The sequence below is a fragment of the Panthera onca genome, chromosome A1 (genome assembly GCF_046562875.1).
Source record: "Panthera onca isolate mPanOnc1 chromosome A1, mPanOnc1 haplotype 2, whole genome shotgun sequence".
Lineage (NCBI taxonomy): Eukaryota > Metazoa > Chordata > Mammalia > Carnivora > Felidae > Panthera > Panthera onca.
The window spans coordinates 69,591,533-69,616,357 of record NC_138339.1 but is presented as its reverse complement, the minus strand read 5'-3'; the positions used below and the strand labels follow the sequence as shown (position 1 = coordinate 69,616,357).

The 24,825-nt window shown below is 34.7% G+C and overlaps 1 protein-coding gene across 2 annotated transcripts in view; it reads left to right on the top strand.

Moving 5' to 3' along the window:
• MAN2A1 (mannosidase alpha class 2A member 1) overlaps positions 1-24,825 on the top strand; it is a 166,193-nt gene that overhangs the window by 63,099 nt on the left and 78,269 nt on the right. For both annotated transcript variants that reach the window (XM_060635233.2, XM_060635234.3), the window contains exons 6-12: positions 1,078-1,251; positions 4,140-4,326; positions 8,921-9,098; positions 14,842-15,044; positions 18,061-18,243; positions 22,918-23,032; positions 24,320-24,387. In XM_060635233.2, coding sequence (XP_060491216.1) covers positions 1,078-1,251; positions 4,140-4,326; positions 8,921-9,098; positions 14,842-15,044; positions 18,061-18,243; positions 22,918-23,032; positions 24,320-24,387 — 1,108 coding nt within the window. The remainder of the gene's footprint in view (positions 1-1,077; positions 1,252-4,139; positions 4,327-8,920; positions 9,099-14,841; positions 15,045-18,060; positions 18,244-22,917; positions 23,033-24,319; positions 24,388-24,825) is intronic.

The window sequence follows — 24,825 nt, the reverse complement described above, 5'->3', positions numbered from 1 at the left end:
GAGTTCTGACTTTTTCTTATCAGTCTCTTTTGCCAGCTTCTCATCTCTGTTCATCTTCAGGATTGTTCTCCAGAGTTCTTCCCTCTCCTCTCTTTTCTGCTACTCTGTGTTATACCTATTTGCATGATACTTTGTGCTGTTAGGATCAGGATTAACTCCTGTTTTAACCCTAGAACCTCTCATACCCTTAGGTTTATGGAAGGTGCTAAACTGGTGTTTGAGTAAAAAAAAAAAAAAAAAAAAAAATGCACAAGGTAATACTACTTATGTAGATTTATATAGGTTGTATGTAGAAGTTTTCTTTGAGTGTACTGAATAAATAAAAGATGAGGTTTGTATAATGCCAGGTAAATAATCATATTTCATTAATCCAGTCTTTACATTTATTATGTTTATTTTTTACATTGTATCCTTGGAGAAATCGAGGTATATCTTTAGTCAATAGCTCTTATAATTGATGTGAGTCAATTGTGAAAAATTCCATTGATCCTTTCTAGGTGGAGAGAAAGCACCAGCATCAAAATGTCTTAAGATTTAACGAAATACGGAACAGTTATTTGGGCCAATTCTGCCACTGCATAATAAGATGATACAGAACTGTTGTGAAGTATGAAAGATGGCCTACAAATTCCTTAACTTGGGATTGAGGAGTACAAGTTGAAATGAGTTAGCGTACTTTTCTTTATTCTGTAACATCAAGTTGCTGGGTTGTCCAACTCAAAGCAAAACAAGACTGTGAGGTCTTAGAGGGCAGGGCAGGGGTTAGGTCCTGTTTGTTTCTCCAGCTTCCCTGCATGGCAGTAGCTTGCTAATACCTATTAAAGATGGCAGAGTGCTTCTTTCAGCTCGTTGATTAACCTACTGTGCGATTCCCCTGCCTGGGAGGACATGACAGGGCCAGGATCCTTTCCTCTGGGAGCCCTGCTGGGAGTGTTTGCTAAAGGGGAATGAATGCTGGGCAGATCGTTTGTCCTCAGACCTGGAATACCACAAAACTCTGATGGCTCTGACGGTAATGTGACTTCTTTTCATGTCATTGTCAGTTAAAAAAATAACACTTATTTTCTTTATCAACAGGAGTGAAACCTCGGTCTGGTTGGTCTATTGATCCTTTTGGACATTCCCCAACAATGGCTTATCTTCTTAAACGGGCTGGATTTTCTCACATGCTTATTCAGAGAGTTCATTATGCAGTTAAAAAACATTTTGCATTGCATAAAACGCTGGAATTTTTTTGGAGACAGAATTGGGGTATGTAGGGTTTGATGAACGTGGAAGGTCTCCCTTGACCTAGATGTTATTTCATAAGGGTTATGAACTCAGGCTGTTACAGGTTTTATTCAGAGTGTCAGTCTTGAAAATTAGGTTGCTTAAAGACACAGATTCTTAGAATTTATTCCCCAGAGTTTTTGTGTTAAGACTCTTTTAAGCAATGGTGAAGATATTTATCTATAGAACATTGTGGATTCTTTTTTACGCCTAAAGGAAGTAAATAAATGTAAGGAATTAGTCTTTTGTAAATGCTTTTTTTTTTTCTGGTTTAAAAAGAACCTGTTTTATACAAAGTTGAACATGTGTTATATCTTATATCCAGTCATTTATTTCATGTTCAGCCTCTGTTTCCTTCTTCTGTCTTTCCTGTCTCTGCATCTAGTAAGAATTGCCTTTTAAAACCTTAATCCTGCCCTCCTAGAACAGCCTTCCTGTTATCTGTACTGCTGTTCTCACGTTGTATTCTGTGGGTGCACAGGTGTTCCAAGGTCAGACTTTCGCAGCTCTTGGCTGGGGGTGGGGGGTTGAGGAGAAGACAAGATTTAGGCTTCTTAAGATGTTTTTGCCTTTCCCAACACCCATTTAATTCAGAATACTTTATTATTTCTTCTTTATTGAGTTTTTATTATGGGCCATGCATTGTATTGTATGCTTTATATCCACTCTCTCACTGAACCTTTATCCTTTAAATTCAGTTCTCTTACAATTCCTTTTAAATGGTGAAGGAATGGATGCTAGGAACGTGAAGCCATTTGCCAAAAGTCATAAGGGCAAGTAGGTGCAGAGGTGAGGTTTGAATCTGTCTTTGTGTAGTTCACAAACCCAGGCTTTTACCTCTCTGGTATTCACTGCCATCCTGATGCTGAGTTTTCCTTAAGATTCCATCTGCAAAAAGGATTTTGTTGCTAAAACAATGTTCAGAAATTACTGTATTACATCATATTTTCTTTCCTGTGTAATTTAGCTCTCTCCCGAGTGTTCTCAAAAAATCATTTGTAAATCTAGGCAGTAACTCCCTTATATGTACTGCTGTTTTTTTCAGTAAGGAAAGAAATTAACTGTATCATTTTTTATTCTGGAAAATAAAAACCTGGAGGGAAAACAAGAACTTGTAGGGGGTTGTATCCTGTATAGTTGGATCAAGTGCAAAGGAGCATATTAATTTAAAAAAAAAAAGATCGTTAATTTGAAAAGGCCCTACTTAAACGGTCGCCTATATTCAAATTGTCCATAAATATCAATCAGCAAGAAATTACTAAGTACTTTTATGTACTTAATACCATGCTTGGAAAAAACACAGAAAAGTCCCTTGCCTATAAGGAAATTACAGTCTTAATTTGATAAAAGACAACATCAAATGCAGCAGATAAACTGCAATGTGAAAATGAGTTGCTAAATAGTATGGGGTGAGGTGAAGCAGTGGGATGTGGAGTGTGTCTTCGATCTATAGGAAGAAGGAAGAGAAGGTGCCATCAGTGTCTGAGGTTGTGACAGCCTCTGTGTTGAGAGCAGGTATTAGTGACCAGCATCCATGATGTCATGCTGGAATCTGATTCAGCGAAACAACTTACAGCACAGAAAAGTACAGATTATAATAGCTTTGAAATTTGGGAGAGAGCTGGTAATTACTTTAGCTAAATGGAGTATGAGATAGAATCGGAGTATTGTAGGCTCACCAGATAGATTTGAAGATGTTACTTCAAAATTATGTTGGAATTCAGTTGAGCTTCTTTGTGTGTTCTGATTCTTAATGAAGCAGGTATTTTCATTTTTTAAAATGTGCATGTTGCTTTTAATTTTTTATTTGTTGTAACTGTCTTTATTATGAAAGCAGTACATACCCATTGCTGAAAAGTAGAAATCCATACTTCAGTAAAGGCGGGGAGGTACTTCTAGGTCAGGAGTCTATAAAGATAACCATTTTTAACTCCTGGTTAAATCCTGCACTCACTGGGTGGTAGGCTTCTGACCTCTCAAGGGCAGTGGTAAGACTTCGTGGCATTGAGGTTTTAAATAAAAACAATTCTGCATCAGGAACTAGTGCTTGCTTTCTATATATATACATATACATATATACATATACACATATACATATATATGTATATATGTGTATATGTATATATGTATATGTATATATATGTGTATATATATGTATATATATATGCGTATATATATGCATATATATACGCATATATATATATTGTTTGTTTGTTTGCTTTATTTTTATTCTTGGTGGTTTTTTGTTTTTTTGTTTTGTTTTGAAAATTACTTTTACTTGTCCTGTGCTGCCTTCTTGGTGAAGAGTACCATTGGCTCTTTATTGGTGAGCATCTGGGAGACTCTCTGAACTCTTCTGGTGGCACTTCCTTCTCCTCACAGCAAGAAGTCGATAGGAATTTACCCAGTATTCTCACAAGCCTCCCTACTTTTCCTTTTCTCCTTGTATTCTCTTCATCTCTTCTTACCCTTCTTCTGTGGCTAATTTAATGGTCTTTCTCAGTGTCTCCTATTACTGATGTGGGTGGGCAGAAGCTGGCAGCCAGGGAGGGACATGGCCATAATTTTGGATGAGCCAGTCACAACTTTGGCTTTGGCTTTGGTTTGGTTTGTATCTTCCTAGGTCAGTGGATGCTGGTTAATGATGGGTCTCTGCTAAATTTAGATAAAGGAGGTAGAGACTGGGGTGTGAGTCTCCTCCTTCAGCCTGGTGGTTGTTAAATGTCATGGAAGCTTATGTACGGGTAGTTTAATAGGTTGTGGATTAGGGTCGAACTTGCATTACGTATGTAGAAAGTACTGGCATTTTGAACAGTTATAGGAAAACAGAATTTATAAATTCAGGTTTGTCTGTTGGCTCTTTATTTTAGATCTGGGATCTGGCACAGATATTTTTTGCCACATGATGCCCTTCTACAGCTATGACATCCCTCATACGTGCGGACCTGATCCTAAAATATGCTGCCAGTTTGATTTTAAACGGCTTCCTGGAGGCAGATTTGGTTGTCCCTGGGGAGTCCCCCCAGAAACAATACATCCTGGAAATGTCCAAAAGAGGTATGAAAATGTGCATTTCATAAGACACCATCGAACAAAGTAGCAACTCAGCTGCTCATTGCTAAAGGGTTCAGTAGCCAACATTATCCATGTTCAAGGTATTCATTCAAACCAGATTTCAAGCGACTTAAAAATGCCAGAGCTTTGTGCCTTTTATGTGTTAAAATTTGATGGAAAATGAGCAATAGGTGATCAATGTACAATGGAGAACCTATAATACTCTGTTATTACCATCTCCTTTGCCCTTATTATAAAAACTGTCTACTATGTTTGATTGATTTCATATACTTTTGTTGATAATAAAACTTCTGGTCTCTATTGTATAAATTGGTAAGAAAAGCAACCCAACTGCAAAAACACATTTATTGAAATGGAACACATAAAGAGTGTAATTATCTGTTCCTTTAATAACAGTTTCAATAATAGTAAATGCTGCCCAGCTCTGATGAATACACTCTTTCAATCTTTCTGACATTTTTGGCTTATAGAAAATTTTAATTAGGAATATTTATACTTAAACATATTTATCTAAATAAAAATCAAAGGAATGAATCACTTTTTTAAGAAGAAGAAAATTACTCTAATGATAGAAGCATCTCATTCTATCTAGTTACCTATACTTCTAATTTGGGTGCTTATGAAGCTTAATTTCTTCACTTAAAAATTATTGCCGTATAATGCATTTAAATAAAACATTGTGTGGGGCACCTGGGTGGCTCAGTCAGTTAGGCGTCCAACTTCAGCTCACGTCATGATCTCACAGTCTGTGAGTTCAAGCCCCGCGTCGGGCTCTGTGCTGACAGCTCAGAGCCTGGAGCTGCTTCAGATTCTGTGTCTCTCTCTCTCTGCCCCTCCCCCGCTTGCGCTCTGTCTCTATCTCAAAAATAAATAAAAACATTTTAAAAAATTAAAAAATAAGTAACTAAAACATTGTGTTATAATATAGAGGCGCCTGGGTGGCCCAGTCGGTTAAGCATCTGACTTCTGCTCAGGTCATGATCTCACGGTTCATGGGTTCAAGCCCCATGTCAGGCTCTGTGCTGACAGCTCAGAGCCTAGATCCTGCTTCAGATTGTTTCTCCTCTCTCTCTCTCTCTCTCTCTCTCTTTGCCCCTCCTCCAGTTGTGCTCGGTCTCTTTCTCTCAAAAAGAGTAAAAAACATTAAAAAAAACCTTGTGTTTTAATGTAAACCACTTATGTATGCCAGAAAAGTAAAATAGGCTTTTATTTTATTTTTTTGATCCATCATGTTATTTATTATGCAAATGAGGAAATTTTCGAGAGTGAGATGGGAAATTATAAACAGTTAAACTATGATGACAGCCATAAACTCTACAAACCAGAACATTCTTTAACCGTAGTAAGACCCTAGTATTTCAGGTTTCCACAAACCTACTCTGCCTAGGTTCTTGTACATGTCGTCCTTAAAAAATTTTTCAGTAACATGACGGTAACACAAGTGTAGACATATTTTTAAACTCATCAAATTGTAATACATGGATTATATAACAATAATTACGTGCAGTTTTTTTTGCCAGTCATAAGTTTGATGGTTTCAGGGAACTCCATGCTAGCGCAGCTTGCTGAGAAGAAGTGAGGCATCCTACCTTCCACAGGAGGGTTAAAAAGGGCAAGGGTGAGGCAGGTCAGTACTTAACAACCACAGCCACCCAAATCACCCAGGGAACTTTTGAAAAGTCTCCAGGCCAACAAAATGAAAATAGAGTGCCAGCATAATCACCCCAGGTGATTGCAGAGCACAACAATAGAGCCTTTTAAATAAAATAAGATCTTTGCACTAGGTACTGTCAAGTCTATTTATTTTTAAAAAATTGCTTTTTAAAAATTGTGTGTGGAAGAGGAAGGTGAGATTGGGTCTCTCTGCCTTGAGTGAGTCCTTGTGGCCATGAAATATTCCATTGTGAGCTTCTCACTGTGGCACATACAAAAGTGTTTTATCATGGCAGCCTTCTTGAAGCCATAGTTCCCTTCTAGCAAAATCTATTTATAATTTTTTTTTTCTAAGTGTCCAAGTTTAGGAATCAACCTGGTTTCATTTTCCTGGTTCCTACAGCAATGAAAATCCCTGAGGAACAGTGAATAGCCTGCTTTCTGGGATTAGGTTAGTTAGGCATGGGAGAGTAATCCAGTATAAGGTAGCAAAAGGTACAGTGAAAAGGAAGAGGTAAGGGTGGGGAGAGTATCCTCAGCTCAGGAGGTCAAAGATAGGGAATTTCTTTGAAGGCAGCCAGATGCTTCAGTTGGGGACTCTCAGTGCACCCAAAGGCCTTGTGAGGCTCCTCTTTTTTTTGGTCCTCCTATCTATTTAAAGTGCATTATTAGGGGGAAAAAAGCCATTTTGTGTAATCCTGTGGCTGTGTCCCATCTGACACTTCAAAGATTGCCCCCCAGGAACATACTTTGCACTCAGTCAGTTCCACTGATTTTGCAACTGGTTTCCAGACACCTGGGGGCAGAGAGATGAAAGAGTCTATTTAATACTTAAGTAGATTTTTTAAAAAAACTTCTCATAAGTCTTGAAATCTTAACTCTACTGGTTACTTCACATCCAGACATCACCTTCCTTTTTACTTCTTGATGAATGAAGATCAAACACGGGCCTTCCAGATTAGTGGTGCTTGGTTTTAATAACCTAAAGGAAATGAAATTGAACTGTAGTTTACAGGTGATACACTTGATACTGTTTATTAGTTTAGCAGGTTCCTCTACTTCCCAAATAAAGAAACACCATTCTTTATCAAGTTGAGGTTTTGTTCTCATGCACAATATTTTACATATGATGATGATTTACATGTCAAATGATAGGATGTTCTAGGGAATTTTTTTCTTGGTTCTAGTTAAGTTGACATTTCGAATCTGGTGAAAGAATTGAAGAGCAGATTGCTGCTGTACATCTTCAGAGTGATAATCCATTGGTTCATTTGTCAGTAGTGTACCATGTATTTAATAAATATCCACTGTCTACCAGGTAGTATAGGTTGGTTCCTTGGCTTTCTCAGTGTTGACACCTTCTGAGCAGGAGCCTGGGCGCGAGGACAGATGCTAAATGGAAAAGGCACGTTTAATGTTTGTGATTTCTTTCCTGTTATGTGTCTTATGTGTATATACACAAGATATGGTATATCTAGTAGTAAACCTTGGGATTCATTTAAATGATCACTTACTTTTTTTTATTCTGGTTGCCTGGGGGATCTGATGGATGCTCTGTCACATAGAATATTTTATAATCTGTGATTTATATGTTTGGTTTTCTTCACTTATTTATTTTGATTTTATTTGTCTTTCTGTTTGATTAATCTTATTGTACGTGTATTTTTTAATTATAAGTAAAAATCTAAAATTGTTTTTGGTAAGTGTGGAATATTAGTAAATTATTAGTAAGAATTAAGTACTCCACTGAATGCTAATCTCAGAAAACTATGTTTTGTAAGAATATTATGGTTATAGTTTACTCACCAAGTTACGAAATTTTGCTAATAATTTAATATTTGCAAAGCAATTTTAGAGACTATCATTATAGAAAGATCATGAGATTCTAAATTTAGTTAAATGTTTTTTTTAATTATTTCTATAAAATACCTCTTTCATCATTGGTGTTCTTTGAGTTTCTTTCATAAGTTTTTATATTGTGAATTAGAACCTACTTCTGAATAACCCTTGAAATGAAAATTGGAACATTGGGTAAAAAGCATATTAGTGATTTATCACTAATTTCTTAAGTGTGTCATTACAACATTGAGAACTACTCTGAGTTCATCTGCTTGTTTAATTTCATTTTGGTAAACCATTCCTCTTAAATACCTTATATTCGTAGTCATCTTCAAATGTTGCCCCAATTCAGCATTTGGCAAAAGGATTTCCTACAGAATTAATAGAATATGAAATATAAAAGCACATCAGCACATTTAGTATTTAGCTGTCCTTTTGAGTCATGGGTGGTTAGAGCTGAGGGAGGTAGAATCCAGAAAAGCTAATTCAATTCCTAAGCTTGATTCGTTGATCAGTACTGAGAAGGACACTGTGACAGATACAGAGTTTATTGATGGCAGGTGTTAAGTGAGTTGTTTTTCTTCCTTTTGAAGAGGAAATACGGTTCTATAATTGGTTTTGTTCAAACTATTTTTTTAATGTTTAATCAGGCAAGTTTAGCTTAAATTAGAGAAAGAGATGTTAAATCAAAGCAAACTTCAAAGTTTATGTAGATGAGAAATCCTTATTGTCTTTTTGGACCAAATCATTTTAAAACACCGGCTGTCCAGGATCCAATATCTGTGCCTGGGCTTCAGGAGGGCCATTGATGTTCCTAGTAATTATATGCCAAAGTTGGTCTGTGACTTTATTTCTCTAAGGATAAGAAAAACTATGGGTTTTTTTCTCTGTGATAAGAATTTATGAATATTTTAAGTGGACAACAAAAATTAGTATAGTAGTTTTCAAAAGTCTGCCTTATAAATCATACTAACCTAGAATTCAGGTAAAATATACAATTTCTTTTAACATAATACGCTTTGTAATGAGTTGCCCCATTGTTCTTTTCTTACTACTGTTCCTTTTTTCCCTTTTTCTTTTGTAGGGCTGAGATGCTTCTCGACCAGTACCGAAAAAAGTCAAAGCTGTTCCGTACCACAGTTCTCCTGGCCCCTCTGGGAGATGATTTTCGCTACTGTGAACGCACAGAATGGGATCATCAGTTTAAGAATTACCAGCTGCTTTTTGATTATATGAATTCTCATCCTGAGTATAACGTTAAGGTAATGAGAAAATATTTAATTATGAAAGTGCATTTGAAGTTGAGGCCTCATTATTAAGTGAGGCTAAAACACGGTTGCCTTAGTTTCTTGTCCCCATATCTCAGTATTTACTTGAATATGTGGTCCTTATGTAAACCTGTAGTTCTTACAGAGGAGAATTCTCTAGTGTTATAGTTGTGTTTCTAAAGTGATCCCTTTCTCCCCATTCCCGTAGAATTAAACAGGCATGAGTTTTAAGTGGCTGTAAACATGTAAGGTGTGAAGTTCATTTTTCAGTGATGTCCTGTTTTTCTACCGGCGTTGAAAGTTTGTTTCTCTCCGACAGTTGCATCCTGGTGATTTAGTAGTGTGACTGGCAGATGCAGATGGACATGTCCTGAATTTTGCAAATGAATGTCTTGTGTCCAGAGAATACACTAGCATTTTTCTTAGATGAGAAGACTTCTAAAATCAATCGATTATTTGCCTGTAGTTCTCACTCTTTTTTTCCCCTTGTGGAAAATTTAAAACGTACCCTAAAGTTTTGAGAATGACTCAAGTACCACCACCCCCCAACCTCACCCTGCCTTCCCAATATCCATGGCTCAATTCTAGGTCACTCTCTTCAGCTTCAGCTGTGTCTCACTCTCCCCTCCCCCTTCTCCCCGGGATGATTTTGGAGGAAACCTCAGATGTCATGTAGTTTCATCTGTAACCATTTCAGTATCTGTCTCTAAATGATAAGGACTTTACAAATGAAATCATAATGCCATTATTACATCACAAAATTAATAATTCAATAATATCATATATCCAGATAGATTCACATTTTCCTAATCCCATAAAAGCATTTTTTTTAGCAGATGTTTCGTGAGTCACCAAACAAGAGTGATATATTAGACTCTGTAAGAAAATTACCCAGTGTATTTATTGTATTTATACACTAATCCATGAGACAGTAGAATATCTGTGAAAATACTGTAGAAAGGAAGAGAATGTGGCCTGTCATCAGCTTTCTAATTTCCTAAGGTGAGGTTTTTCTCTGTGATAAGAATTTATGAATATTTTAAATGGATAATGAAAATTAGCATAGCAATTTTAAAAAATCTGCCTTATACATTATATGTAAGTGATGAATCACTAAATTTTATTCCTGAAATCATTATTACAGTATATGCTAACTAACTTGGATTTAAATTTTAAAAAATCTGCCTTATAAATCATACCAACCTAGATTTCAGGTAAAATATAAAACAATTTCTTTTAACAAAATACACTTTTTATTTATTTAAAAAATATATATATTTTTAATATTTATTCATTTTTGAGAGACATAGTGTGAGCAGGGGAGAGGCAGACACGGGATCCGAAGCAGGCTGCAGGCTCTGAACTGTTAGCAGAGCCCAACATGGAGCTTGAACACACGAACCGTGAGATCATGACCTGAGCCAAAGTCAGATGCCCAACCACCTATGCCACCCAGGTGCCCCAGCATAATACACTTTTCAATGAGTTGCTCCGTTGTTCTTTTCTTAATACTATTCTTGTTTTCTCTTTTTCTTTCATAGGGCTGAGATGCTTCTGTTTAGGAAGCATATGTTACTGTTTAGAAGATTAGAAAGCTGACGATAGGCCACATGCTATGTCGTGAGAATTCAAGTTTATTAAGTAAACTTAAATAGTATCAAATAGATAAACTTAAAATATAAAGTATATTCAAGATATTTACAACTGACTCTCTACCAAAGTATGAACTCTGTGCATGGGGTCTGTGTTTAAATCATCTCCTTAATCTCCTCGAAGACAAAGCTCATATACGAACACTTGATTAGGAGATGGCATATGTATATGGGTATTTTATCCCTAAATACATCTTCCTAGCGAATGTTCTTGTGGTCCACAAAAGGATCTACCACCTGATTCTTCAGAATTAAGTCCTGATTTTAGTATTTTACCCATTTCCTCCTTTGTCCACTAGGGCAATTTTTAAAGTAATTAAAAATTGAAATATCACATACATAGGAGATATGCACAAATCCATAAGTGTACAGAGAATTTCTTCAAATTAAAAAAATCCCATGCAATCACCATCCAGTTTAAGACATAGAACATTTATGGCATCCAGAAGAGCCCCTTAAATCCCCTTCAAATCATTGCCAACTCTTAACAAAAGTAAGCTTATTTTCCCTTCTGTCATCATGATTAGTGTTGTTTCTTTTTAAATTTCACAAGAAGGGGATCTTAAGTATCTGTTATTTTGTGTGTGGATTTCCTTGCTCCAGGTTGTGTTTGCCACATTCATCCATATTGTTGCATGTAGCAGCATATTCATTTTTAATGCCGTATAATATCTCTAGTATCCATATGATACAATTTGTCCATTGTATTGTTGATGGATATTTGGGTTGTTTTCCAATTTTTGTCTATTATAAATAAAGCCGTTTTGAATATTTTGTGTATGCTTTGATATACACAAGTGTGAGTTTATGTGGGTATAAAGTGGGATGGAAATTTTTGGTCATTGAGTATGCACATGTTGAGCCTCAGTAGATATTGCCAAACAGTATTCCAAAATAGATTGCATTAATTGTTGCATTTTATGACAATTTCAGTTGCTCTACTTCCTTACTCAGACTTTGTATAGTTATGATTGCTTTTCATTTTTATATTTTATGATAGATGTGATTGTTTTATTTTGTATTTCCCTGGTAGTTATGAGGTTGAACCTCTTTTCATAAGTTTGTTGCCATTTAGGTACCTTCTTGTGAGGTGCCTATTTAAAACTTTTGATGACTTTTCCTTAAATTGGGTTATCTGTCTTTTTGTACCATTTATAGTTCTTATATATGTTTTCCTTTGAGTCTTTTTTTTTTCAGATAAAAGTTTTGCAAATATTGTCTCCCACTATGTAAGCCTATTTTTTTTCTTAATACTGTCTTTTGATAAACAGAAATCCTTCATTTTAATTAAATATAATAGTATTTTCCTTTATGATAAGTGCTTGTTGTGTCCTACTTAAGAAATTTTTGTTTATACCTCATAGTCATGAAAATATATTTCTTATGAAGTTGTCCTCCAGAAGCTTTATTGCTTTACCTTCAACATTTAGGTCTGTAATGTATTTGGAATTGATTTTTTATGAATTTTATGAAGGTAGGGATCAAAGGACATTTTTGCCCATATGGATATCTACCACTATTTATTGAAAAGACCAGTTTGCCACTACACTGTAGCATCATCTTTGTCATTCATTATGCATGAAACTATATTTGTGTGGATCTTGTGTAGACTGTATTCAATTTTGTCTGTTTGACTCATCTCATACTGTCTTAATTACTGTAGTTTTAGAATAGATCTTCATGTCTGATAGCATAAGTCTTCTTTCTTCTGCCCCCCTGCCCCCGCCCAAAAAAAAAGTTGGGATTTTGATTGGCATTGCTTTGAACCTATGGATCAATTTGAATATTGATCCATATTAGGCCATCCATGAACATGGTATAGTCCATGTATAAAAAATGTAATTAACTTTTGCATTCTAATCTTGTACACAGTAACCCTCCTGCATTTCCTTTCTTTCCAGAATTTGTGCATTCAAGTGTGGGCTGCTTTGATTGCCCTTAGATACCTTTCAAACAAAAGTGGGTTGGTTTTTTTTTTCGGTGTTTGTTGTTGTTTTTTTTTTCTCTGTGATTTATCTAGTTATGTCTCTTCTCTGTAGGGTATTTGAAGTTATTTTGTCTAAGCTGGAAGCTTACATTTATTATTTTCTTTTAGTGAAAGGAAAAACAAAAGTAAGTAATTGAATATAGTTGGCTAAAAAACGGACCTTGAACTAGCCAAGACAGTCAGTTTGCTATTGATCATCACTTCTTTTACAGTTTATGTAAGTTTTCCTGTATGTTGTCCAGATAGAGGAGTTTGAGGATCTTTAATATTAAAGTTATGTTTAAGATATTATTTATTGCCTTTTAATGTAAAAAATATTTAACTATTTTTTTAGTTATTTGTTTAGGAATCCCAAATATGTACTTTATTTGAGCTACCAAAAAGTTCTGTAAAAAAAATTTAGTCTTAAATAATTTCTTTTGAAACCTCAGCATGAAGGATTACGTTTCAGTCCTTTGAGACTGAATTAAGTTTGTAAGAAAGCCCACCAGGCCACTTACGTAAACTTTGCCCTGGGAAATTGCCAGGAAAGAAGTATATTCATCTTGGCTAATACCAAAAATTAACTAAAATATTTTAAAATATTTAAAATCATCTGTTTTGCTGTCATAAAATATTGTGTCACAATTATATTCTGATAACTTATATTTGTCTTACTAATATCATTGTGTTTCCAGTTGAAATTTGCCTTGGCAATAGAAAAATAATAGCTAAAACTTACACCATTATTTGCCAGTTGTATTTCTAAGCATTTTACTTAGACCCTATTATCTGTAACAAAGACACAGGGACAGTATATAATATGCTCAAAACCACATGTTAGGTAAGTGGTAGAGATGAAATTCAATTCCATATCACCTGGATCCAGGTTCTGTGCTGTTCTTAACCACTCTACTAGAATGCTACTCACTGTTTTTAACTACTCTTATTTTTCTGCCACATTGAATCAAAATGGTTTTAGTCTGTGTGTGTGTGTGTGTGTGTGTGTGTGTGTGTGTGTGTGTGTGTGTGTGTAAGGTAGGAAACAACAAAATTAGCATGTTACCGTTACTCAAAGAAATATATTCCCTGTTAAATTCTCTGTTTATTTCTAAAAACCATGCCTTTTAATATCTGTTTACATAGTCTGGTATAATGTTTCTTTTTTCCTTTGATTTATAGAATAGCTTGGGCTCATAAAAATGGATTTGTGTTCTGGTAATTTAAATCATTAGTCAGAAGACCTTTTCGTTTGAGCAGTCAACCTTTCAATTCTTGTCACTCTTTGTGTTTTACTTCTATTCAGTGTTACCTGCTGGTAGAGAAAGTCCCTTTTTTGTTTTGTTTTGTTTATTTTTTTTTAACGTTTATTTATTTTTGAGACAGAGACAGAGCATGAACAGGGAAGGGGCAGAGAGAGAGGGAGACACAGAATCTGAAACAGGCTCCAGGCTCTGAGCGGTCAGCACAGAGCCCGACGTGGGGCTCGAACTCATGGACCGTGAGATCATGACCTGAGCCGAAGTCAGACGCCCAACCGACCAAGCCACCCAGGCGCCCCTGTTTTGTTTATTTTTAATGATCTGCTGTTCTTGAAGTCTCCCTTATAAGAGCTCAAACTAGGGAGATGGGGAGGCCAGGAGAGTGTATGTGCATAAGACCTATGAAAATGCTTAACAAAACTGTTACTCCAGACTTCTGGAACATTTTGCTCAAAATGTTATAGCTAAATATATGTAAATGAAATGTTTTATTTTTTCTGCTTCCTCCCAACGTTCATTCATCTCTGAATAATTCTATGCCATGACCCCTGCATATTTTGAAATTCTGGAGATTTGTAAGGAGTTAATCAGATTCCCAAATTTGTATATCTAAATAGCTCTTCTAACCCCTTAGGTATATCAGTTTTATTTTAATTTAATTTGGGACTTGATGCAAGTAAAAGAAAGAGTCACTGTGTATTTCCCCCCTGCTTTTGAGTTTGGTAAAATCTGAGCTAGATTTTCATCTTAACGTGGAAGCACATCTTAAATATTTATTATTAACTTCTCCTTTCAGTGCTAGATGTAATTTTAAGGTAGAGATGAATAATTGAAGTGTAACTTTTTTTTTTCATTAGATACAGTTTGGAACTTTATCGGATTACTTTGATGCACTGGATAAAGAAGATGTAACCAGTGGAAAGAATAGCCAATCAATGTTCCCTGTTCTAAGTGGAGATTTTTTCACTTATGCTGACCGAGATGATCATTACTGGAGTGGCTACTTTACATCCAGACCCTTTTACAAGCGAATGGATAGGATATTGGAATCCCATTTAAGGTACATTTATGTTTAGATAGCTACATTAATTATTCACCTCTTTTGTATTATCATAGCCTTTTTGTAGAGTCTTGCATAATATACGAAATTTATGCAGTGTGAGGATGTGTTTAATGTAATTGTGAAATTTTAATGTAATCAGAGATATGTCTCCAAAGCATAATCAAATTATTACATGGGTTTTTGTTCTGGAAGGAAAAGCAGTTTATGTAATTAGATTTTCTCCTATATTTTATGTTTTATATGTTTCTAATTAATTACCTGTATTGTTTGCACACCACAATTATATTCATTGGCATCAGCATGTGTGTCTGAAAATTAGTAATCAGAGCAAGGGTCAAAAGGAACAAATAGGGGCTCCTGGGTGGCGCAGTCGGTTAAGCGTCCGACTTCAGCCAGGTCACGATCTCGCGGTCCGTGAGTTCGAGCCCCGCGTCAGGCTCTGGGCTGATGGCTCGGAGCCTGGAGCCTGTTTCCGATTCTGTGTCTTCCTCTCTCTCTGCCCCTCCCCCGTTCATGCTCTGTCTCTCTCTGTCCCAAAAATTAAAAAAAAAAAAAAAAAACGTTGAAAAGGAACAAATAGGGCCCCTCAGTGGCCAAACTGTGGGCCTCAAAGTACATAATCTAAAACTAATGTATTTTATATGTAGGAGAACTTTAGAGGCTCCATCTCAGTTCTTATTTATTAGAAATATATTTCTTATAGGTATGATTTTCTGCTTAGAAGAACAAAACTTGAAAGAGATGAGAACTGATGGAGGCAGAGTGATAGGCTGAAAAAGTACAGTGACATGGAAAAGGCAGAAAAGTTGGTAGAAAATAAAAACGTTCTAAACCATCATTATCCAGTAGAGCTTTTTGTCAGTGTCCAGTAGAACTTTCTGCAGTGATAGAAATATTCTGTCTCTCTTTTCTGCACTGTTTAGTATGTAGCCACTAGCCACGTGTAACTGTTGAGCACTTGAAATGTGACCAGTGTGGCTAAGGAAATGAACTCTTAATTTCATTCAATTTTAACTAATTTAAGTGTAAATAACCACATGTGGCTAGCAGCTGTCATAGTGAGGAGTGTGACAGTGTAAGTAACTGAGTCTTGGTGTTTTTTGGTAAAGATTAACCACCCCAGCAACTCATGAGGCTCGTTCTATGTGTATGTAGCTCAGGAGGTTAATTTATTTTCCTGTTAAGTTCACTTTCAACTTCGTTCAGATCATGAATTCATGATGATTAATTTTCATGATGAATCTCAGTATTAAAAAGTAATGTCACACCTACTTTCTTCTTATATACTGGTAGAAACAGTACATTTTGGAAAGCCTTTTTATAAAAATCATGAATTTCTTCAAGCGTTGTACTTTGGTATAACAGTATGTTTTTATTATTTTTACTGTTACCATAAGTGTCATTACCATTATTTCAAAAACCTGATCTTTGACTATTTTCTGGGATACTCAAAAATGTGCAAAATGAATACATATTATTGTATTTGTAATAAAATAGTATTTCTATATTAGAGAAATTTATGCATTTCTACCCAATAGAATATAATTATCTATTATGTTATTCTAAACTATCCATGATAAAAACAGAGAAAGTACTAAGTAATATAGAGATTTCTTTTGGACCACTGCATTTTTTGAAAGTGTCACCTATTTTTTAGTGATAAATAATTACGAAATGTGGTTTCAATCTTAATTTATTGAGCATACTTAAAATGGAAGTACTTAGGGCTGGTAATATATTTTGAAAATTCTGCTTTAAAATAAAACAACAAAAAACCATTTAATTGTGAATTTCAAAACGTAATTATTTGAAAATAAGTTTATTGTGTGGTAATAGGTACTTCATCTTATAGCTTATTTGTAAAAAAATACTTGGATAAAATAGAAGAGTATAAAGAAGAATATAATTTTTAAATCCCATTTTTACATTTTGGAATATCCTTATATGTGTGTATTCTTTTTAAAACCAGGAATATGTGCTGTGGATATATATGAGCATATATACAGTTTCTTTCACTCAAATTTAGTGTTTCTCATGCCATGAATTTTAGAAGGGTTAGAATTTGAAAGTGGAGATTATTTAGTAACCTTTAATTATTGCAAAATTTAAAGGAATTCTTTTAAGTACTTCACATTTCTTTTTCCCTATATCTTTATACATTTTTATATTGCCTTGATTTTCTCTCCATTATCCTTAATACGTTTGGCATAAAGAGCCTTATTACATTTTTTACTTCATCAAGCCATATCTCCTTTCAAAGAACTTCTTTTGAAGCCTATCTTGAACCATATCCTCTGATGATGAAAAAATAAAAAAGTGTTAAAATGATAAATCCCCGTATTCTTGCTCAAAAACTATTCTTAAGCTGAAGTGCTTTTTTTTTAAAGAAATGAGAAAAGACAGCATATGTTTTATCATCTTTCAGTTTATATTGTTGAATTCAACACTTACATTGTTATCATTCAACACTTAGACTAGCTATTGTCACTGAGCTGTCAAGCCATCATTTTTCTGCGTCTGCTTTACTGTTACTTTCCCACGCATGTGACCATGTATCTCCACACCATCTCTCCTTTAATGTACATATGTGAGAGTAAATGGCTTTCTGGTGATGAAGTTCATCTTTTGTGTCTGTGTTGATCTTGGAGATAGAAAGGACAGAAACCATTAACCACTTCTTACTGCTGTGTTGAGATAGGTTTAACTTACATAGAACATAGTGAAAAAATATCACGCTGCCAGTGGGTACTGGCTTCTTTCCAGGAACGTCTAGAACAAGGGCCCTTTATATCAATTTAGACGTGATGTTCTCTGATGATCAATGCTTTAGGCTTATTAGATGGATACCTTGATGGTTTTATAGAAATCTTTATTATCAGTATCTTTTTTTAATAAATAGCACTAAAATTGTGGGTTTTTGAAAAACCACATTTGAAAATGTATCAGTACCACATGTTTTAAATAGTCAATATTTGTTTTGAAATAAGAATTAATGACTGTTTTATACAACTAGGGCTGCTGAAATTCTTTACTATTTCGCCCTGAAACAAGCTCAGAAATACAAGATAAGTAAATTTCTTTCATCATCCCATTACACGGCACTGACAGAAGCCAGAAGAAATTTGGGACTATTTCAACATCATGATGCTATCACAGGAACTGCAAAAGATTGGGTGGTTGTGGATTATGGTACCAGGTAATATAGTTATTTAAAAAGTGATTATAAAACAAAGTCTTTAAAAATTTTGGGTCACAGGCTTATATCTTTGATGAAGTTTTTAATGTACATTAGACCATATTACTAATGATATGCATTATAAGTATTGCTATAGAAAAACATCAATTTTCAAAGCATTTTTCAAGAAACCTGTTGATGTTATACTAGCTGTTCTAACTTTTTATTGCAGTGCATTTCTGCAAATGGAGTACCAACACATTAGTATAAAACTGTGTTTTTTCTTACGTATTGTGTGGTAATTGGGGTTACCTTCTTGACAAAGGATTTGGTATCAAATGGATCATAGCTATAATTCAGGGAGATAAAGAGCCACACTTCATTGTATAGCAGCTTCATTTCCTGTTTCATATCCGGTTGTTCTCAGATACTTCATTGTTTTTTAGAGGGACATTGACCAAAAAAATCAGCCTAGAAGATACCCAGCAAGTAGAAGAGCCTTGCAACCTTGATATATATGGATGGATGATATAAGGACTTGAGATGAGAGGGGATGGCCTGGGTATTGATATCAAAGCCATCTTCAGCTCTCTGAAAGTTTATGAAGATGAGTGAGGGAGTAGAAGCTCAGGTGTTTTCACAGTGCAGAATTGGAAACAGTACAGGTTTTAAGCTCAGAACAGCAGGGGACTTTGTAAAACAGTGCTTCCCAATAATGGAAAGGCTTACCTTTTAGGATAGATTTTCACCATCATGCCCAAGTTTAGATTACCATTCATTAGGATCAGTGTAGAGAAGATTTCTATGTTGGGGAAGGAGTTTTGACTATTGTTTCACTATGATTTAGATTATTTTTTCTTCGAGATTTTTTCCTGTCAATAATGGTGTGCTTTGATAATATTTTTAAATTGTTAAAATATGCTCTTATTTTCTTATAATATAGATTTAAAAGGTGACTCTTTTTGAAATAAATGCTCCCATATGTGAAGTGTATACAGCACATAAAGTCAACATTAAAAAGTGATCCACAGCTGATATTACTAATCGTAATAAGTGTTAATTAAGATTTTAGTTACAATATTTTGACTCTTTGGGGGGAAAAATCTTGAGGTTTCATTAGTTGACTTCAGTCCTTGAGAATACATTCAAGGTAATATCTTGATATATTCTCAGTTTTCTTGTGGCAAATGTATTTGGCATCCGTTGCGGTTGAGCTGGGCTTAAAGTGGGAAACACTCAATGGATGGTGATACTGGTTTTTCGCTCACAGAAGTCATTTTTGAAAGTAAGGTCAGATCCTCAAAAACTTAAAAACCACTTGCAGGCAAAGCAAATGGCCTTGGAATCGGTCCATGATAATAGTTCAGTCATGGGATCAGACGGGCTAACTTGCTTTTTAGGGTCTGCACCACCCTCTCCATCCACTGTTCCCCCAGATCATGGGTGATTCACTCTCCTTCCCTGCCCTCACAACCCCCATCCTATGAGGCATTTAGAGGTTATTGAATCTGGTTTCCCTGCAAAACAAATACATTTATTATTATAAGTGAATATTTTCTAAAATAAAATTTCTGAAGAAATATTTTTCATTGGAAAATATTTTACTAATATACTGAGAGTAGTATGAAATTAGTCCTTGTTTTGTTAGAAACAAGTATTCGTTTTAAATATAGGTTGTGGCTACATGTTGATCTAAGAGCATAAGTTAAAGAAAAAGTTGTTATTTATATAATGAAATACTAATACTAACACAAAGAAAGGATAAAGACACACTTAATATATGGATTCAAAAATCTCTGTGAGATGTATTGTAAAACAAAACAAAAGCAAAACAAAAGTTGCAGAAACAGTGTGTATAACAATAAACTATTAAAAAAAATAAAAGTAAGGTCAGATCCTCCATTTTTTCCTTTTCACCTGCTCCTGCCTTCTTGGTTTATTGAGAGTTTAGAAGTGAAGGTGCTTAGATTCAGAGCAGAGTTTCTAAGAGGAAATAAAAAGTCATTCTCCTGCACTGTATACCTGCTCTCCGTGGCTGCCATATTGAAAGAGACTTGGGTACAGGTCATAGAGTTTTTGCTTCAGGACATTTTCTGTCTCATAACCTTTCCAGAAGTCCTGTCATTATTTCTTCCATATGTTTGGTTACGCTTTTAGCGTATAAAAACATGCTGTGCAAAATTGCATCTTAGAGAAAAAAGACACAATAATTCTCAAATTGTACTTGACATTTGTAAATTTGCTTTGCGAGCACTTCACACTTCATTGAAAAGTCATACACAATTATCAAGTCATTAGCGTAGACATTTTAAGTAGAAAATTTCAAAACACAAGTTAGAGAATTACAAACAAAGAAGCAGCTAGCATTGGGTGTTCTCTTGTTCTTGGACTGTTGACTGTTTATTCAGATATTGGCAGAAGTGTCCCTGTGAACAAGTGTATGAGTTAAGGATTACATTTGGCTGCTACTAATAATAACTTGAAACTGAATAAATTCTGTTCTTTTATGCCGTATAAAAGAACTCTGCAGATCCTTGGTTCAGGTATGGCAGCTCCACAATGCTAACAGGGATCCAGACCCTTCTAGCTTTCTCTTCTGCCATCTAAGGGTGATTCATACTTACATTACTGCTCTCTCAACAGTAGATTGAATGTTTATAAAATGATAACGTGGAGAGCAAGAATACCTCATGGCTATTTGAAGGTTAATTCTAATCATGGCATGAAAAAATGAGTTAGACTGGGACACTTTGTGATGAATGTTCAGCTTAAAAGTGGATAATGTGGCTATGTAAAAGAGAAGAAATGGTAATGAGGTCAGCTACACAAAGATTTAAAATTCTGCCAGTTTATACCTTGTAATTAAGGTAGGTAGAAAAAAATGAACAAAGGGTGAGTATGAGGGTCCAAACATATAGATCAAACTATTCATTGAAACAAACATAATACCAGCTTTGAACAGCAGTAATGATAACAAAGTAGAAAACTGATTTCTAAGTGATGTTCTCTGAACTGTTTGATAATGATAGGATAAGGGCATGTTAGGAAATTAGAGGCTCTGAGAAATCCCACAATGCTGAAGTGGTGAAACATTAAAATTTTGCTTTACCCAATGTTTCCCAAACTTATTTACCGTGTGTAGTCTTGTTTTGCCTTAAACAAAACAGCTTTATACATCCTGAGAAAGCTTTGGGGAATACTGTATCAGTACTTAGTGCTTATCTCATTAGAAAACTGTGTGTGTGCCTTTAGGATACAAACATTGATTTGTGGCATTCCCTCAGTTTAATTAGGACTCTTCAGTGTGCTGTAATACATATAAGGTTTTAGCTGATGGAAAACATGACTTTTATTCTGCAGGTTCAGACAGCCTAATAAAGATAGCTATGTAGATAATAAAAATAAACTTAGATCGAGGGGCTTGTTTCTAGAACTGAGTTGTAGCCATTCATATTGTCTCTTAATCTGGAGAGAACACTTGTTATCATCTAGGAAAACATTTGAATAGACTGAGAAGCTTAGCAGGTTGATGGCCTGAACTCATGTCCTTAAGACTTTAATACTGTGTATGTATAACACATTTACCTAGTTAATTAACTTACGATTATGATCACTTACATCTTTGAAGGTAATCTCAATGCTCTGCAAAAAGAAGTTATTTCTGATTCTCTTACAATTTTTTTTGATGTTGTTGCATGCCAGCAAAATGTTCCTAACGTATAGATGCAAAATTGCTTCCTATGTTGGGGAAAATGATATAATCACTCTAAAACATAATAGACTCCGTGGTTGATTAAAGCATGAGTCACCAAGTTTCTCTACAGATTTCTCCAGTGAATTTACTTAGAGATAACTGTTCTATAAACAGGGATACTTGTTCTTTAAAGAAACAAGACTGAGCTTGAGAAAAACTTCAAACAAATTCTTTTCCTATGTGTAGTGTTTCAGCAATAGCTGGTAATGTACTAAGATTATATTCTGGAATTGATCTTGAATCAGTTGACTGGTATGCATCTCTTTGGTTCCTCTAACGTAAAAATACAGTTTGAATACAGTTAGCAATTTTAATGGCCAAGAAAATTTAACAGGGACAAAGACAATTTCATTAGCCAGACTTGTGAAAACTTTCTCTTTTTTTTGAACAAGAACATGAAACAAAATTCAACAAAATATTTATTTGAATTCCCCAGGAATTTGAATTTTTTGAAGTGTGTATACTGATTGAATTTTGTGAGCAAGAGTTAAACTCATGTCTTCTCTTGCTATTTCAACACTTGCTAAAGAATTTTCTAAAGTATCAAAGTGCTTTTTTGGTAAGAACGCCTTAAAGCTGTTGGAGTGATCATGCACGGTATTATTATTTGACATGATATTCATAGAAAGTATCAGCAGTTTAAAAAAAAAAGAAAAAAGAAGAATCATTTTGAATAAGTTTATGTGTTTCAGGTATGTCCAGAAAGTTTTCTACTTTAAATGAATCCTTATTAGTGGTATCTTGTGATTAACCCCCCTCCTTTTTTTCTAAGTACTTAATCGTGGGCAAAAAAGTATCAATTCTTTATAGGTTCATTATAGGTTGCACTTTGTGAAGACAGGATGAGAGTAATGGTGGTTTGGCCATTATTAAAGAAGCTGAAAATATTGTATACAGATATTTGAATTACTTCTCAGACCAGTAACATTTTTGGTTCACAGACTCTTTCATTCCTTAATGAATTTGAAGAAGATAATCGGATATTCTGCACTACTTCTTATTTTGAAGGACAAAACCTCGTACAACTCTTACTCTTTTGATAACCTCCTAGACATGGTTAGTTGATATCTTTTATATTTATCATAAAAGTGTGTGATTCTTTTGTTCTTAATTTGGAAAGGGGGATGAGAAGCCTAGTGAAAAGAGACATTAAAAAATTGTGATTTCCTTGTACTTAGAATTTATATCATTTTATATGAAATATCTGTGTGTGCTTCTTTCCTATCAGTGTGTCTGTATTTGGTTTATGGTGTATATTTTGTTCTGACTAAATCTAAGCATGAAAAATAAAATGATGAACTTACTTTGTTATGTGAAACATAACAGGCTTCCAAAACACTCTTAAGTGTGTTGATGATAATGTATTGTAAGATGATATGGTAAGATAACTGGGCATTATAATTAGTTATTTTTGCTTGGCTTAAATTAGAAGCCCCTTGGTGTTTGCACTGCTGCTGTAAATACTTAATCTGTTCTTGCTGAACTTCAGTTTGAATGATCCTAAATTGTCTTCTGGTTTTAGGATCAGGCCATGGAGTGCTGTGGGCAGTGCTCAGATGTGTGTAACAGAAGACGAGTGGTTGAGGAATTAGGAGACTAGCTTTTAGCCTCAACCTCTGAACCTGATCGCATGGGCCTTGAAAAAGTTGCTTAACATCTATGAGCCCTGTAAGATGAGACGATACCAGACATAGCTTATACTGTTGTTAGGATCAGATGAGCCAATAAAACAGAACATACTCTGAAAGGAACAATATGCTATTCCACAGCAAAGAACAGTTGAAAAAAATGGTTGATTGAGACTTCCACTTGGCGACTCAGATATTTTAAAATTGTAATTTTTTTTTTTATCATTAGAGTCTATTATGAATGATAGGCTTTGAAATTTTGCATGTAATTGGAACTTACACATCTGGAATCAGAGATAATTTCAGTATTTTCATATACTGATGCTTGTAATCAAATTATGGTTACATATTTTCATATTAAGGTAAAAAATCCAACAAATGGGCAAACATTGCATAAGGATATGAATGAAACCTGTGATACAAAGGTAAAGTAGTAAAACTTTTTGCAGTTATCTTTAGGACTCTGATATATTTGGTTCCTAATTGGAGCCTGGTCCCTGTGACATATGCCGTCCTGAGATCTAAATGCACACACACACGTATGCACACACACAAGAATTACTTATCTTGAACTTTGATGGACTTTGTGTAGCTGGAAAGAGGATTTTTTCCCCATTTTGCCCTTTTTAGGATTCTTGTAAGTACTATTATATAGCTAATTTTGAAACTTGAGTTTTAAAATTAAAATTAAAAAAATTTTTGCTTATTTTTATAGGATTTGAAACAAAGCTCACAAAGTTCTCTACCACAAAAAACTGTAATAACGCTGAGTGCAGATCCAAGGTAAATACATAATTTCTCACAAACTTTTGCTGCGGTTCTGACTTGACATTCTTGCTTTTCAACATTTTTTGCTCCAGCCAGTATATATTTTGAGGAAGTATTTTATTTAATCAATTTATTAATTGTACAAAGTTGTCTGAAAAAATGAATTTTCTCCCAGGGCTGTCATGTTTGGTGTTAATAGCTAACACAGCGCTTGGTACATTGATTGCTGAATGAACTATTATAACAGTATTTTTTACAGATATTTGGTATGGAATGGTAAATACAATTTATGGTTATGTTCTTTCTGAACTCATTGTTTTACTTACCTTATTTTCATTAATCCCTGATCCTATTTTTAAAATGAAGGAAGAAACTTAATTATTAAGGATTTTACTGCAAACTGTTTACTAGTTATTTGTCATTGTGCTGGTCAGACTGTCTCATTTTAGCATT